The sequence below is a fragment of the Mauremys reevesii genome, linkage group 6 (assembly GCF_016161935.1).
Source record: "Mauremys reevesii isolate NIE-2019 linkage group 6, ASM1616193v1, whole genome shotgun sequence".
Lineage (NCBI taxonomy): Eukaryota > Metazoa > Chordata > Testudines > Geoemydidae > Mauremys > Mauremys reevesii.
The window spans coordinates 49756101-49774539 of NC_052628.1; the positions used below are offsets into that span (position 1 = coordinate 49756101).

The window sequence follows — 18439 nt, forward strand, 5'->3', positions numbered from 1 at the left end:
GGGTGTGGGGTGTGACAGGGAGCGGGGGAGAGAGAGAGAGTGGATTTTTGGAGCCGACACTGTGTGTCAGCTCCGTGCCTTGCAAATTCTGTGTCAGCTCCCTGCCTTGCAAAATCTGAAAATTTCCTCGACCCCTCATTTACTCTTAACTGCAAATAGCCTGCAGACCAGATAAGCAGCTGCTCCAACAGACTCCCTTTCTCCCCGTTTCCTCCCCCCCCCCACCCGTTTCTCTCCTCAAGCAAACACTCATCCCCCTGCCTGCCTCATTCACAGCAAGGTAGTGGGTTATCTCAATTGATTGTTCACAGTCAGTTACAGATTGATCACAGCAAACAAGAGCTGTGTTTGTTTTTAGATAAGCAGCTCCCGGAGCCCCGAGTTCACAACAAAACAAAGAGAGCCATCATAACAAAACAAAGAGAGTAATTTAGTTAAAAGCATTGTGGGATATCTCCTAATACCCTGGAGGCCAATAACAGTGCCGGTGTGTGGCCACACTTGACGAGCAGCGCTGCATCACCAGCGCTGCACTCGTTATACCCCAAGCAGACCAGGTGTACAGCCAGCGCTGCAGCCAGGGAGTTGCAGCGCTGGATGTGCCTTGCAGGTGTGGACAGTTACTAAGTTGCAGCGCTGTAAAGCCTCCACCAGCGCTGCAACTCTCCAGTGTAGCCAAGCCCTCAGGTACACAGCTGCAGACTTTTGAAGCTTCCTCTCCCTGAATTATTGGTTCCAATAAGTTAGTTTTATAGGTCAGCTGAGGTAGTATACAATTGTCTGTGTGTTTGGCTCAAAGGAAAGGAAAGAGAAAGAAAGATAGAATATTCTGGCAAACCTAGTTTTTTGTCTGTTTTTCTCTTTATGGTTATGATCATTGTTAGTAACTGGGTGATTAGATGTTGATAGTCATTCAGTGTGGGCCATATATTCATATTCTTTACCTACTAATGTGCAAAAATGAATCTAATTAATTGTCACTTTACTAATGTGCAAACCTAATTCTAACTAACTCATTGCAGTTGTTTTCCACTTTGCAGCAAATCTGTAATAGCAAAATGCTGGTAATTAGGTCTCATGTTAAAACTTAATTATTTTTACAAAATCTACCACAGTGCATTAGCTAGAGTACAATACATTGTATTAATACCAGTATTCTACATGTGTGAAAAGAAAAGTGTGGGGGGGAATATTCTCTGCAATGCAGCCTTAATTTCTTTTCTCATCTGCTCATAGATCCCAGTCATTCAATGGGCAGACCCTTGCTCTTGTAGTAGGGCTTCATGTGGGCACACTTTCATCCACATGGAGCTCCATGCAAGACTGGTGCTTTGCTCCTTTGCAAAGTTAAGCAATCTGCAATGGTAATCTCAGATACATAGGGTATGGACTACTCTTGCTATAAAATAAAGAGCCACAACATTTACTTTGATTTTTAACTCTGTAGTGGTGAATATACTATATAGCTCAAGCTTATTGGCCTTTGTGGGAAGGAATCAATCTTCTCAGAAATAGTGGCAGGGCGAATGGGGGTTAAAGAGAATGGAAATTGGCCTTTGATTTATATAGAGTCAAGAAATTGTCTTATCTAATTATTATTAATTGTATTTCAATAGTGCTTAGAGGCCCCAGCCAAGATCAGGGCCAGTCAAAGGCTGGGAGAAAAGAAATAGTCTTGTCCTCACTTTATTACAGATAGAGAACTCGGGCAAAGACACATTAAGTGATTTGCTCAAAGTCACTCAATGTAATTTGTGACAGAATCAGAAGTTGTATCTGGATCTTCTAAATTCCAGTGTGGTTAATGAACCACTAGACTGTCCCTCCTCCCCAAATCACCACTCTTCGTAAGTGAACACTCTTATGTTGTTTGTTTTTGTTTGTTCTTTGAGGAAATATTTTGGCAGAAGGCAGATAAACACTGCGGTAGCTTCCTCACTATTTTGCAAGTGTACCTCAGTTCTTACTATAGTAACCGGTTCTCTTGACCAGTCTATAACATAAATACCAGAACTCACTGTGCTTTCATCCATCAATGACTAAAGTCTGCCCACTGATAAGTCTGCCCACTGATTTATTTTTCCCACTCGTGATCTGTGTGGATCTGCATAGGAAATCTCGTGGCTGAAAATATGCATGATTCATTGTAAACCTTATCAATCGTCTTTGAATGCAAATTATTGCAACAACTAATATTCTAAATTTAGTTGCTCACTATATTAGCATGGTGGAATTTTCAAAATGAGGAATTGTGAAACAGCAATTGGATTGCTAAATGGGTAACCGTTTTTGATTTAAATATAAAATATGTTTACCTTAAGAATGCCAGAGCAATGAATGGGTACCATTCAAATCTTTTACCAGCAGGTGTAACCCTGATGGAAATCTCTAGGCCACATTAAATAACGATGTAAATGGTAGTGTAATAATCTGGTGTAAGAACATAAAAACAGTTATATTGGGTCAGAGCAAAGGTCCATCTAGCCCAGTATCCCGTCTTCCGACAGCGGCCAATGCCAGGTGCCCCAGACAGAATGGACAGAACAGGCAATGACCAAGTGATCCATCCCCTGCTGCCCGCTCCAGCCTCTGGCAAACTAGTAATGTTAAGGAGGGCTCTGAAGAGACAACTTTTTTAGCTCCTGGGACATGCAATGAGGGAAATGCACACTGCCTCATCAGGGACTTGAACTCTGGAACCTTGGAATAAAAGTCTGATGCTCTACTGACTGAGCTAGCCAGGTGATCTGTAAGTGACATACTGGTGCCATTTAAGTCAGTGGGAGTTTTGCCATTGACTTTAGTTGTATTTCTATTGGGCTTATCTCTGTGGCACACTGAGAGAAAGGGGGATGTGGAAGGAAAAGTAAAAGATGGCTGAGTTGCTGGGGAAGGGCAGAGGGTCTTCAATGGTTTATATCAGAGGGCACATTTTCCGCCCACACTTGTTTTTACAGTCAGAATTAACCACATCTTCCTCATCTGACTCTACCCAGATTATATAATTCATCACCACTGTTCATTACAAGGATTTTCTTAGTAACACTACATTGTTTCAAGGTTTTTGCTTGGTAATTAATCATATTAAATAAATTGCCCACACAGTTATTCAGCTAGAGTTTTCCTGAGGGCCATAGGACTTAAGATCAGAGTTCAGGCTATCTTTTTGTATAAAAAGCTCCAGGCATGTCTATACACCTCTTCATGCCGCTGACCAACATAGCTCTGACAGCAGACATCTGTGGTGTGGATCTGGCCCCAGTCTCTAGCTTTGCCACCATTATCAGGGCATGTCTACACGTACAGCATGTCCGGTGAAGACACTCTATGCTGACAGGAGAGAGCTCTCCCGTCGGCATAATGAAACCACCTCTGCGAGCGGCAGAAGCCATATTGGCGGGAGAATGTCTCCCTCTGACATAGCACTATCCACACTGGCCTTTATGTCAGTGTAACTTATGTTGCTCAGAGGGGTGGTTTGTTCACATAAATTCTGCTGGCATAAGCTGTAGTGTAGACATAACCTAGGAAACTCCAAATTGAAAGGAAGGTGTGCAGTGTCAATAGTTTTTACTGACCCGCATGTTTGCTTATGGAGCAACAATCAAAAATGCAAACAACAAAAGGTATCTATTAATGCATATTTCAATATGTTGTACAACTTCTCTCTCTAGGTTTTAACAATCAGCCTTTTAATTAATCTTTCATCATCAGAGGAGCTAAAGAGCTCCCAAATTCCGAAGTTCTCTCAAAGGTACAGTGTCCTTTTAAATCTCTCTTACTCCGTGGCAGGAAGCATTCTTGGTAAAAGTTTTGCAGGTTTCTGGCTCACTCTAGGACAACCAGAAAAACAAAAGGAAAAATCTGTGGTAGCAAAAGTTGGGGGGAGCAGGGGAGGGAAAAGGGGAGGAATCCCATTCGTTCATATACATCCCACACATTGACCAGTATTTCCTGTCACATGCTTTTTGTTGCCCCCTATCTTGGCAGATATTGGATCACACATATTTAAAACAAGAAGTTCCGCCATAAGCCAGTCATTTCAAGTGACTTGCTACGGACCTCCATGCCCTACCTTTTTGGTTTTTGCTGCTTGGTGTGTTTGGGGTGGCGGGGAGAGTAGAATGTATTATAGGTTTTTGTACACTTTCAGGAGTGAAATATTGATCTTTTAAAATCTGGAATGGAATATAAAAGAATCTGGTTTAGACTGATCAATTCAGCTGTGATTTATACTATCAGTTTTAAGTAACCTCTCTGCCCTCAGCATTCTTTCAGTGTGAATTGAGCTTTGGGCTTCTATGTACCTTTCACAGTATAGCCATTTATAGTAATACAGGTAGTGGTAGTTTACAGCTGAAGATGGTAATGACCTTGTCATTGTTTGTTGAAATTGAAGAGAATTTATGGCATCTAGTGTGTATAAATTTGCTTATTCCTCTCAGCCTAGTCACAGTGTTGACATTTCTAGGCTATTTATAAATAAGATAATCATATTTTCCCAAAAGGAAAATGGAACACTGTATGGGGCCGGCTGGTGGTGTCTCCCCTCGCTTCCCCGCTGTGCGAGCACCACCTCCCTCTGCCCGCCTACACATGGGGCCAGCCCAAAGCTCACCTCTTCCCCCCGCGCATGGCTGTCAAAGCCCAAGCTACTCTCCCTAGTCCTCCCTCCTACGCAGGGCAGGTGTTGCCACTTCCCCTCCCCCAACATGTTCCTCCACACCCCGCTAGGGGTTACACCCCACTTTTTTGGGGGCAAAACTGGGCATTTGTCCCATTTTTCTCTTGCCAACTGATCATCAGTTGGCAAGAGAATATGGGACAAATGCCCAGTTTTGCCAAAAAAAAAAAAGGTTGGGATGGACCTGGACAGGGCTTAAAAAAGGGACTGTCCCGGCCAAAACAGGACGTATGGTCACCCTATTTATAAGTTCTGGTTTTGAATTTTTCTTTAGTCCTGTATTTGCCAAAGCAGAGAAACACCTCTGTAGCTTGCTAAGGACATATGTTTACATTTTAAACTGAAGAAAATAAACTCAGCTCATTGTATGAGATATTCAAAAAGATATTCACTTACCAGCTATTCAGAGTATTGTCAGAAATGATAAACAATTGTAGGCTTTCAACCAAAATTCAACGAGGAATTCGTATCAGTGCTGTACAAAACATTTTTACAGTGTATTGTCTTATTGCTGTGTAGAGAAAATATAAACAACTGAATTTAATATTTAATTGATTTAGCTAAGTATCTGTGTATGCATCATAGTTTGATTAGCTCTTGGAACTTATTTGGTATTGAAATTAATGAGTTAAGGACTCTGAAAATCAACTACTCAGTCTTAGCAGGTGTGGAAAGGTACATTATCGCCAAGGTATTAGCAAGGTACCTTACTGGCAAGGGAATTGTTTTCTAGGTATTAATACTTGTTTATGCACCAGTAATGAATCTAAGATTCCTGTGTTTCATTTTTCTATGAATACTTTACACTTGTTAGGACAAGGGAATGGCATTTCTAGCTGCTTTAAGACACATACTTGAACAAAGGTCAGATACAGTGCAGGCAACTGGAGTTAAAACTACCTCTTACTTCCTGTCAGATCATCCTTCTGCAGAGTTAGAGCAATGATTAAATCTCAGTTCAAACTTAGTCTTTGATCAGAGGTTCAGACCTATCCCACATCTTTTGTTGGGTTTCTAATGTAGAATACAGTCCCCTGGGGGACTAAGCTGAAATCAACGACAATAACTTCTTGTATCACCTAAAACTGAAGGCTTGATAGAGCATTGTAGCACATGTGACGTCTCCGATGCAGGCGTTCCGCATCCCATGCAGACTACTCCCATTACTTGCAAGTATAATTTGTTTTGTGGGGGTAGGCTCTACATCAGTGGTTCTCAACCTATTTACCATTGTGAGCCACATCCAATATTATCTGTATGGCCCTGAGGATGTCATAGGGGCCACAGGTTGAGAACCATTGCTCTACATAGTGCCACTGCCTTGTCACATGGCTCCATGGCTTTTGCAATGTTAATGAATGTCTATATAATCACAAAATCAGTAAGGCCTGAGTCTGCTCTTTGGTAGGAAAGTATATGTAGCAAGCCTAAATACTATACTTAATATACCGGGCAGTTGAGAAATAATAAAGACCTGTATTTCAATGATATATAAATAAATGTGAATTTTAAAAGGTCTCAAGTAAAGTGCAGACTACTAGGTTGTTTTTGTTTTGGGCTGTAAAACCCACCACAGTATCATAAAGTCCGTTTCCTGAAGCTGCAGCTTCAGCCTCCAGTTTCATTTTTAAATTCCCTTTGCTGTTGCTTCTATTCAGTGTAACTTCTGTTTTGCAGCGGAGCTTGATAGCATTCTTTTAAATGGCAATATTCCATCCAATAGAACACTGGCTCTTCAGTGATCATATTCCAGATGATGTACATTTGGGTGATGGTGAATGTTCAGTTATTATATGGCAATGGGGAATTGCCTATATTTCTTAACTGTGCATTTCCAGACTTTTTGACACTTAAGGTGTTTTTTTTTTGTTTTTTTTTTATGGTAGGAAGATTTAAATGTTTTTGCTTGTATGTTGGTTGTAGTAAATCTTAGCATCTTTTCAACTTTAATTATTTCAAACAAGTTTTCTCTGGAAATTTCATAGGTTTTAAATACGAGGGGCTCTGAAAGGTAAAATAAAGTTGGCACAAAAAACTTTATTGGCTAGCTGCATCCATGTTTAGAAAACTTTAAAACTAAAGTATATGTGACCAAGATTTCATGGCTACCTTTGGCAGATTTCTCTGGCATCAGATGTAGGGTTGCCAACTGTCTACTCGCACAAAACTGAACACCCTTGCCCCACCCCTTCTCCAAGTCTCCGCACCCCGCTCACTCCATTCCCCCTCCCTCTGTTGCTTGTTCTCCCCACCCTCACTCACTCATTCATTTTCACCAGACTGACTTGGGCTGGGAAGCAGGAGAGAGTGAGGGCTCCAGCTGGGGGTGTGGGCTCCGGGGTGGGCCAGAAATGAGGAGTTCAGAGTGCAGGACGGGGATTAGGGCTGGGGCACAGGGTGGGGGATTGAGGTTTCGGGGTGCAGGCTCTAGGGTGGGGCTGGGGATGAGGGGTTTGGGTTGCAGGACGGTGCTGTGGGCTGGGACTGAGGGGTTCAGAGGGGGGGATCAGGGAGGGGGATTAGGGCTGGGGGAGGTGGTTAGGGTCTGGGAAGGGGTCAGGAGTGCAGGCTCTGGGCAGCACTTACCTCAAGCAGCTCCCGGAAGCGGCGGCATGTCCCCCCTCTGGCTCCTATGCCACGTGGCTCTGCGCGCTGCCCTATCCACAGGTGCCACCCCCGCAACTCCCATTGGCTGTGGTTCCCAGCCAATGGGAATTGCGGAGGTGGTGCTTGGGGTGGAGGCAGCGTGCAGAGCCCCCTGGCTGCCCCTACACGTAGGAGCCTAAGGGAGGACATGCCGGCTGCTTCCCGGGAGTCGTGCAGCACAGAGGCTAGCAGGGAGCCTGTCAGCCCCACTGCATGGCACCACCAACCGGACAGTCAACGACCCAGTCAGTGGTGTTGACCAGAGTCACCAGGATCCCTTTTCGACCAGGTGTTCCGGTTGAAAACTGGACACCTGGTCACCCTAATCAGTTAGGCTGTGCAAATGCGGATGGCTTGTTTTGGGGTATGTTAGGTTAGTGGCTGGTGATAATGGACCTGAGGGGCCGAAGGAGCATAAGGGAGAAGTCTGGATCCAAAGAAAAGAACCCTTCACGGTGAGGTACCAAACTGAACTTGGGGTTGGTCTAGAGTTTTGTGGTTTTATTTTACTGGGAACAATGGGGAGCAAGGAGAAATGGACTTGAGGTCTATTCTTGGAGGCACTTTCTAATCTTGTCTCCTTTGCTTTGGCACCTTGTCCTCTAACCCACCGCTACACTTTTACTGCTCCCTGCATGCTGTCCTCCATGTCCAAGCCTTCCCTGGCAACAGAGACCCGAATCCAAAGCAAACGCTCATCTGGACCCTCATGTGCCCTTAAACTTTAAAGGCCAATTCCTCAACCCTACTAAATTTCCTTTGTGCTATTCTGGTGGTGCAAGGTGCCTTCAATGGGCAGCTGGGAATTCATCTGTTGTGAGATGGAATAAACACAATATTACTTTCTTTTGTTTCCAAAACAGGTGACTAAAGAATGGAGAAAAAAGTGAGCAGAATTTATCCAGTTTCTGAGCCAAGCACAATATATTTTCTACAAGTCACTTGGGAAAAAGACCTAGGCACTGGCTTTATTATAACACTTAGCGATGGTCAGTCAGCATGGACTGGGACAGGTAATATTGAAAACAAAAGATGAAAAGATATTTGTTTTTTTTAATTATACACTCTTTTCCATTGGGTTTTGAGCAGTGATTCTTAACTTCTTCTGTGACCACATGTTATATCAGAAGAAAGCTTCCAGATTCCCCCTCTATCTAGTCAGGAAGGAAGGAGGGTCATGGGATTTGTTCAAATCTATCTTTGAAATCTATGTAAAGACTCAACTGTCAAAACAAATACTAATGAATTTAACACATGGCTATACAATAGTTGTTTATATTTTTCCCAGTAATATAATTTCTTGTGACATTACCCCAGGACACGGCAACTTCTCAATCTCTTTGAACAACTGTGACAAGCTAATTTCATCTGTGAATTACAGTAACTCCTCACTTAAAGTTGTCCCGGTTAATGTTGTTTCATTGTTACATTGCTGATCAATTAGGGAAAGTGCTCATTTAAAGCTGTGTAATGCTCCACTATGATGTTGTTTGGCTGCCTGCTTTCTCCACAGCTGGCAGACCCCGCAGATCAGAGCCTTATTTATATTACAAGCTCCACTGGTTACACCAGTTGAGCTTATCATCCCTTTGCTCTAGAATGAGTTGTTTTGTGTAGCTATGAATGTGGCTGTGTTATCCTTATTCCAAAGCTAAGCTGTTTGCTGCAGAAACAAGCAACAACATGCCTTGTTTTGAGACTTTTAAACCTCTCAAGATTTCAGTGTTCTTTTGCTTCAGGAGTTGATCTTGAAACTTCCCTTAACTAAATAGCACAGTCAACTGCATGAGCACGACCTCACCCTTTATGTGCACAGCTAACAGTGTAAGATTTTCTACTGCATGTGCTTAGTCTTGCATTTTCAGAAATTAATAACTGTTTAAGACCATCTTTCGAAGTGAGTGAAGCATATTCAAGACTATTCACATCTCAACTTCGAAGTCTCAGATTTCAGCTGTTTTGGAGCTATTTGCTTGAGGGAGAGAGCAGTGGTCAGATTTTTTTTTTTTTTTTTTTAACAGTGGGAAATCCCTTCAGTTTCTCATGTTGTGGGATATTGTGCTTGGCAAGCCAGGTCAGGAAATGAGTAAGAGTTGCTGAAGGATTGGTCTTTTCTAGTTCTTACGGATCTAGTGTGATGATGAAAAGTGGTGGAAGCCTCACTGTTTAAGAAATGTAAAACCATAGAGAAACTTGACAAAAGCCCTACAAAATATACTGTATGACCCAATATTGTATTGACTTGAAGGTGGACTAAAGGATTGATAGCAGTGGTTCTCAAACTATGGGGTGGGCCTCCCAACTGTGAACTGTGTGCTTTTTTTTACAAGCGCTCTGGTTGTCAGCCTTGGGTGGCTGGGGCTTGTGCAGAAAATGTGCATACCCAGGAGTTGGGGGGGATGGGATAAAGGGGACAGCCGGAGCCCCGCCACCCTGGGGCTAACAGCTAGAGCCCCGCAGCTTGGACTGTACATCCCTCACCCTCCTCAGTCCATCACCCGGAGGCAGCAGCGGGACTCCAGCTCTCAGCCCTTGGTTGGCAGCCGCAGTAGTGCAGAAGTAAGGATAGCAATGGGGTGTTAAATCTGCTGTTAAATGAAAAGTGGTATTAACAAATATTTCACATTGCCGCCATTACTGCTGCGCTGCTGCTGGCATGGTGCTGCCTTCAGAGTTGGATGCCCACTAGCAGCCGCTGCTCTTTGCTCTGCCTTCGGAGCTGGGCGGTGGTATATGTGGTTGGGGCGAGGGGAATAAGCAACTACAGACACAAAAAAGAGGGTCACAATCAAATAAATTTGAGAACCACTGATCTATAGAGACTTTCCATTTATAACTTACATTTCTCTGAAAAAAACTCAAGATTTCCTGTTGCTTTTACAGCTCTGATATACAAATCTAGCATGTTCAACATACATAATTGAACATCTACAAAAGAAAATCCCATTGATCCCTTTATTATAGCCCACAAATAATGATTGTATATTCTTGGTGATGACTCATTCCTCAATAATACTGTAACTTGTTTCCTCAATCTTCAAATCATTATTTTAAATAATCACTTTAAAGTTGAAAACAAAATTTCTTTACCTATTTTTTTTCTTGCCACTCTCTGCTTATCCCACTTGTCTCTTGTGGCATCACTCCCCTGCACACTCTGCCAATGGTGACAAGCACTTGGCCTCTGTTTCTGATGTCCAGACCTCCTTCCATACTGTCCCTTGTCCATCCTGAACAAACATGTGAGGCCACTACTCTCTCCTCCTTTAAATTCCTCATCAAGATCTACTTCCACTGCAATATTTATAAGAAAGCAGCCAGCTAATAATGGCTAGGCTGTGGGCTGTTGGGTACAATTTAAAACTTAAGAAAAACATTTTTGGATTGTAAATTTTATCCCTTTCCCTCATCCTTTATTTGTCATTTGTATTTGATTGTGAGCTTTGTAGGGTGAAGACTGTCTTGCTATATATCCCTGATCCTACAAAAACTTACACATGTGCTTTAATGTAACGCATGAGTAGTTCTATTGACTTCAGTAGGACTGCCCACATGTGCAAGGTTAGTCACTGTAGGATTGGGTCTTAGTTTGTATAATGCCTAGCATATTGTGACTGCTACCTTAATATAAAACAGGATTTTGAAAAAAATTTAGAACAGTTTGAAAAAGAGGGTTGTTATAGAATTTCATATATAAACTAACTATAGCAGTTGCTACTATGAACATTTAGAAATGGTGTTTACGTTGTGCAAAGTGTAAGAATTTGTTTGGGGAAAAAAGCAACTGTTAAAGTATTTCCTGGTTCATAGTGACTGTATAATTATGTTCTCAATGTGGTTAAAACATGCTTTTAAAAAATCTGGAAAAAACACTTTCAATTCATTGTCCAGGATACAAAGCTGGTTCCTTTAGGTCTCCAGTGGAACATGGAGGTGGGTAGTTTGCAGGCAAGACAAGAAAGTATTGGAGGCATATCCAGTGTACTGCGTGGATCCACTGGTCTATCACTGTGGGTACTGGGTTGCACTGGCTATGGCCACCTGTGCAGCTGCAAAAAATTGTGCCCCTGAATTGGGAGGATTTTGTCCCACTTTTTTCCCAGCTTTTCTGTCTGTGTGTGTCTCTCTTTTTCTCTCTCAAATGTACTGTGGCACACAAAGGCCTTTTTTTATTCTAACTTTGTATATGGCACCATGATTTGGCTTTTTCTGTACGTTAAAGTCTCTATCAATAGGTTGTAAAACAAACAAAAAATAATTTTGTTGTTGTTGTTACAAAAAATATAAACCAAGTAAAACAAATAAAAAAAATGGTGTTCCCAGAAGGTCTTGTATGCTGAGCTACAAATACAGATCTTGTAACTTTTACAGCAGAGTATTTTATTTTAATTTAGCTCAGCTAAGAGGTTAAATGAAAAAAATTGTCAACTTCATCATGTCTTATTAGCTGTTAATTGTGCTTTAATAAGCAACAGTACACAATATCCATCACAGGAATTATTGATTAATCAAATTTATTTTATTGTGCGTTAAAATCTGCAGGGATGTTGAGCTATATTCTGTTTAATTCTGTTTTCTTTCTTTTTGCTTTCTTTCATATCTAGAAAATCTAAGCTTGTCTTCCTTTTTTAATTCACCAAAACTGAATTTAAAAGTTTAACTTTTCTTTTATTTTACACCCAGTTCTTTGCCATACATGGTTCACAGCATTGCTTTGCTTATTTATAGACATACCTATAGTATTCATCATTGTTGTATATGATTGTGTTTCCTGTAGTGCTGCAATACTTATAAAATACTATAATCTGCCATTGTCCTTTACTGTAAGTGAAGATGGTGTATATGATATCTGTATGGAATTCTTTAAAGATACCATCACTTAAGGATTCTCAGTTTTGAGTCTTGTTTCTCCAGTGTAAGAGAGAGGGGAAACTCCTATCATGCTAAGGTGAGTAGTGTAATGCCAGAAGACCAGGGGCGGCTCCAGGCACCAGCGCTCCAAGCACGTGCCTGGGACGGCAAGCCGCGGGGGGCACTCGGCCAGTTGCCGCTAGGGCGGCAGGCAGGGTGCCTTTGGTGGCTTGCCTGCAGAGGGTCCGCTGGTCCCGCGGCTTCGGCGGACCTCCTGCAGGCATGCCTGCGGGATGTCCGCTGAAGCCGCGGGACCAGCGGACCTTCTGTGCTTGGGGCGGCAAAATAACTAGAGCCACCCCTGCAGAAGACCCACCTGGAGCTCTTTAAATGCCTCCATAAGCATTATTTGGCTACCTTCTTATTTGTTTTACTTGAGATTAATTTCATCCCTGTTTATTTGGTAGTGTCAAGGTTCCTCCCCCACTCTGAACTTTAGGGTACAGATGTGGCAACCTGCATAAACACTTCTAAGCTTAACTACCAGCTTAGATCTGGGTTCGCTGCCACCATCCAGATTCCTCAGTGTCTGGAACACCTCTTTCCCCCCAAAACCTTCCCCTCCCTGGGTAGCCTTGAGAGGCTTTTTCACCAAGTTCCTGGTGAACACCGATCCAACCCCTTGGATCTTAACACAAGGAGAATTTAACCATCCCCCCTCCTTTCCCCCACCAATTCCTGGTGTGTCCAGATCCAATCCCCTTGGATCTAAAAATGGTAAAAATCATCTCTGTAAAATCAGGATGGAAAATACTTTACAGGGTAATCAGATTCATATAGCCCAGAGGAACCCCCTCTAGCCTTAGGTTCAAAGTTACAGCAAACAGAGGTAAAATCCTCTCAGCAAAAAGTAACATTTACAAGTTGAGAAAACAAAAATAAGACTAACACACCTTGCCTGGCTGGTACTTACAAGTTTGAAACATGAGAGACTGATTCAGAAAGATTTGGAGAGCCTGGATTGATGTCTGGTCCCTCTTAGACCCAAGAGTGAACAACCCCCAAAACAAGGAGCACAAACAAAAGACTTCCCCCCACCAAGATTTGAAAGTATCTTGTCCCCTTATTGGTCCTTTGGGTCAGGTGTCAGCCAGGTTTCCTGAGCTTCTTAACCCTTTACAGGTAAAAAGGATTTTGGTGTCTCTGGCCATGAGGGATTTTATAGTATTGTACACAGGAGGGCTGTTCCCTTCCCTTTATAGTTATGACAAGTAGCTATTTTATTTTATGAACCAGTGATACCCTGGTACTAAAGGATATTTAATATGATCCCGGCTAGCCTGATGAAGAGTATTATTGACCAGTTGTATACCTGTGAGCTCAAGCTTCCTACAGAACAGATAACTTTTCCTTGTGCAGGGGACTTCAGCTGGTAAAGAGAGTTAGCTTCATGTCACAGGTACAACCACCAGTGGGAATAAGGATATGTTCCCTTTCCTTTTTCCCCACTACTTTATGTCCTATTCAGTGCAGCTATAGCACTAATGCATTCTCAGTCCTGGTTCCCCATCCCTCCACTATTTTTGTGTGTCCCTCAGATTGTACCATGGATTTTGGATTTAATGGCTGACCTGCCTTATACCAGATTTTACGAGCATAAAATGGTGCTATAGACTTATATTAGATGTTTTCCTAAAATGCTGGGCAAACTCAACCTTATTGAGACTACCGTGATATCAGTTATTCCCCATGCCTGCATGATCATCCTGGTGAGGTTCCTTTCTATAAACTTAGTGTTGAAAGGTCCTTGTGTTTTTACCTGGACCTTACTAAAAGTGTAAATTCTGTAATTTCTCAAGTATGTTTTGTTCAGGTCATACTGAGCAGAACAGAACCTAGGCAGTCCCTCCTCTGCTATCTCTGAACTACTTACTTTGATGTGTTTTAACTTCCTTTTCCTGTCTCCAAGCAGAATTTACAAATTCACTCTGTTTAAACAGATAATAGCTTCTGTAGGGCATGGAGTTAACCCATTACGAGTGCAAAAGAAAGAAACACATTACTGTTATTAATCATTGTGAGTTTTGCTAATGCTTCTTTTTTCAAAGCTTGCAAATATTTTGGATCTGATTTTCAATCAGAAAATTCCTTTATTTGTGCAAATATTCATGACCAAATGTATATGCATGCAAAAATGATTGATTTGCACATCTGGCAAATAGGTCCCTTTCTAGCTTTCTTGTGTGCAAATCTCCAGTTAATGCATGCATACCTGTGAAAATGCATTACTACTTTCTGTTTGAAAACCTGATCCCCTTGTGTGACTTAAAATTTTTTAAAATGTATAGTGTCTACATATTTTCCATACTCTGTCAAAGCTCATGAATAGGTATAGTTACCACCTTTACAAGGAAGGCGTGTGTGTGTGTGTGTGTGTGTTTAAAAGAAACACAGAGAAAATATTGAAACTAGCTGTGAAGGATGTGATCTTGTGTTTATCAATGCTGATTTAAAAAAAAAAGATGATGTGCAAAACTGCTTAAAAATAATTGTGGGGGAAGATATGTCTACCTCTGTGTGTAGCAAATAATTGCCCATTCACTCCACTGTTATACATTTGGATGACTGATGATTTGACGAGTAGTGCTTCCATTGCAATACCAGATAACCTATGTTGTCAATAATATAAATAAGAGAAGAATGAGGCTATTTCAACATGGTTTCCTTGCTTGGAAAGCTCTTCTGTTTTCATCTGCATGATCAGGATATGTATGCAAGTGTATCTCTTGAGGTGAAACAGTCATCAAGACGAGATTTGTGGAAGGAAGAAATACAGCTAACTAAAGTACTACATGAGATATTTTTCAGTTGGGGGTTCACTTTGGTGTTAAGAACTTATTTCAGTCTGACACAAGCTATCACTTTTCTTTCCCCCCTCACTGTCTCAAATATTGGGTAGTCCTTCAGTCCCAAATGGAGAAAAATGACTATCTATCATGTTCTGCAGAAGATTGGTGCTGTAACTGGAAAGTGAAATACTTGTGAACCCAATAAAGAGCATAGAGCATTGATAGCCTAAAGAATAAGGCTAGATCTGACCCAGGTGGAATACTTTTTTTAAAAAGTGTGGTGCATTTTTTTCTCTCCTCTATTTGAGTCCTTATACATCCTTATACAATAGAGTACAGAGAAATCTGGCTCAACAATAGAGCTTGCACTCCAACAAAAATTAGACTATTAGAACTCAAACCAGACTCTTACTATTTGATTAAATTAGTCTGCAAAACATTTTTGAATAGAATGATAAAATCTGAATTATTTTCATATGAACTGCAGAGAGGCTTGAATCCCACTATTACTGATGCTGAAGGTAGATGCTAACAAGTGAGAAATGGGAAACTAAGAGAAAACAGATGCATATTTTATGAAGACAGATAGATTTTTGTTTCAAGAGAAATTCTAAACACCCGTAATAACTTCATGACAATTGGAGCAGAGGTCTGTGCATATTCCTTCTCTGCTGGCAGCAGGACTGTGGGGAGAGGTTCCCATTGTGGAGAGTCAGTTACACTCACATTGCAAATAATTACTGTAAATCTCATTGCTATATTTTTAAAACCCCAAAATATTTGTGCCTGAAATCTCACACGAGGAGCATCATGTTCAATGCCTCCATACTCCTTTGTCACATTTTAGCATGGAATGAAATTGGGGTGGTTAAAGCTCAAGGGTGTGAGGGAATTCACTGTGGGAAGTGCTTGAGCCCAATAGAGAGTTAACTGCAGCCTGCAATGGATTTTGAAGACAGAAGAGGAGAATAAGCAGAAGCTAGGGTGGTCAGATTCTGGTAGGAGTGAATGTGCTTGGGTAATCTTAGCAAGAGGAAGGGATGAAGCCTGGTGACCTGGTCTTTCAGTTTATGGGGCAAGGGTAGGGAGGGAGGAAGGAGGCAGGAAAGAAGTACATAGGAACTCATGTCTAGCCTGACCAGGAAAGGAGTTGCTGGCTTCAGTCCTCTGAGAGGGATTTCTCCTTTATTGAACCTTTGTAGGCCCCAAGTGTTTTAGAAAAAGGAAATAGTATTTTCAAAAGAGGCTTCATCCAAAGCACGTTGAGGCCAATAGAAATTCTGCCGTTTGATTTCAGCTGGTTTGGATTTGACCCAATAAGAATTGGTTCACCTGTCTCTAGTGATACCCGTTTATTTTGAATTGAGAGACATTAGATTGGTAATGACTGCAAAGTTTAAATTTGGAGAAGGTGATAAGGAACGTGTGAGGGTAGAAAATAAGTGTAGTGAAGGCCACCACCTCTTAGGAGTTTGGAAGAACTTTCCCCCTCCCCCAAGGAAAATTGTGGGATACAAGACAACATATATAGTTATTCGGCGCTCTCTTTTGCTGTTGAAAAGTTAATCTATCATTGCTCTAGCTAAGCAAAAGGGTTGGGATAAAGTGGTGGTAAACCACATTCAGAGATGTTAGTTTTAATTAAAAATAGTAATTTGATTTACCTTTTAAAATAGTTTTTAATAATAACTTCCTTTTAATATTAGTATATATTTCCAGAATTAAAGTGTATTTTTTTTAGACTTCTCCAATTTCCTCCTCCTTCCCCAGTGTCTGAAGCTGAGATTTCTAAGGAGGCTGATGACATGGAAATGGAAAGGGAGAAGTATGTTGAAGAACTGAGGAAAGCACTAGTATTGGGAGCAGGCCCAGCCAATATGTACAACTTTGATGTTTCTAAAGATGAAGAAAATGTGGAAAGCTGTGATTTCTCATATGAAAAAAATCTGAAAGATGTTTCCGTAAGTATTTCTGTAACACTACATGTTGTAAAAAGTCATATCTGGTGCAATACATATGAAAAAAGGCCTTTTGCTGAGCACATCATTCAGTTTAATAAAATTATCTTTTTAAAAACATGGCCAGTACTTTTGATAAGTTGTAACAAAAACCTTGAGTTAAATAGCAACAAAGAGTCCTGTGGCACCTTATAGACTAACAGATGTATTGGAACATAAGCTTGTCTGACAAAGTGGGTATTCACCCACGGAAGCTTATGCTCCAATACATCTGTTAGTCTATAAGGTGCCACAGGACTCTCTTTCTTGCTTTTTACAGATCCAGACTAACACGGCTACTCCTCAGATACTTGAGTTAAATAGATACTGTCAACTCCAGTATGGTCCAAAATATTGAGATTTTATAAAAATAAGTTTTCACAAAACCGAACAACAGAAATATTTCCAGGACCTTTTTAAATTCCTTTTGGAAAAGGCCTGGAGCCTTGAGGTTGATGTGGTGGCCTCTCCCTTCTTGGAAGTCCCATTGGCTGCAATTTGAGTCTTGTATCAGAGGAGTAGCTTGTTAGTCTGGAGCTGTAAAAGTGGCAAAGGGTTCTGTGGCACCTTATAGAGTAACAAACATATTGGAACATGAGTTTTGTGGGTGAATACCCACTTTGTCGGATGCATGTAGTGGAAATTTCCAGAGGCAGGTATAAATATGCAAGCAAGAATCAGGTATCTCTAGCCTGATAAGGTGCCACAGAACTCTTTGCCAATTTGAGTCTTGAGTATGTAACAGCTGTAGCATCAAAACCCTATTTTGTCAATATGATTGCTGTTTCCTTTGTGTGTGTTCCTCTAATAACTTGTTCTAAAAGTTTAGTAATTGTATGTTTTCCAGGCACAGGATAGGTTCAGATTGGTGTTGCAGTCCGGTCTTGTACTGAAACAATATATATGCTTTATTTATTTTAACATAAGAAGAGGTTGAGGGTTACGTTCCTTTTTCTATGGTACCCCTGTGGTAGTTTGTGTTTGGAACTTATTGCCATGTCTCAGTATTGTAATTACTGTGAAATGGGTATTTATATGTCTTTATTCCCTCTAAAAAGATTGTGTATGTACATCTGCTATGCGGTAGAACCTCAGAGGTATGAACACCAGAGTTAAGAACTGACCAGTCAACCATACACCTCATTTAAAACTAGAAGTATGCAATCAGGCAGCAGCAGAGGAATAAAAAAAACAAATACTGTACAGTACTATGTTAAATGTAAACTACTAAAAAATAAAAGGAAAGCAGCATTTTTCTTCTGCATAGTAAAGTTTCAAAGCTGTATAAAGTCAATGTTCTGTTGTGAATTTTTGAAAAACATCCATAACGTTTTGTTCAGAGTTACGAACAACCTCCATTCCCAAGGTGTTCGTAATTTGAAGGTTCCACTGTATATATTGAAATCTTTCTT

General features: G+C 41.1%; 1 protein-coding gene across 9 annotated transcripts in view; it reads left to right on the forward strand.

Moving 5' to 3' along the window:
- Positions 1–18439, forward strand: part of XRCC4 (X-ray repair cross complementing 4) — a 269282-nt gene that overhangs the window by 25154 nt on the left and 225689 nt on the right. For 4 of the 9 annotated variants that reach the window (XM_039543774.1, XM_039543778.1, XM_039543780.1 and 1 more), the window contains exons 2-3: positions 8194–8343; positions 16801–16991. In XM_039543774.1, coding sequence (XP_039399708.1) covers positions 8205–8343; positions 16801–16991 — 330 coding nt within the window. In that variant the 5' untranslated portion in view covers positions 8194–8204. Of the gene's footprint in view, positions 1–3674; positions 3755–8193; positions 8344–16800; positions 16992–18439 lie in introns of those variants that run through there. The other 5 variants (XM_039543776.1, XM_039543775.1, XM_039543781.1 and 2 more) reach the window with 4 other exon arrangements.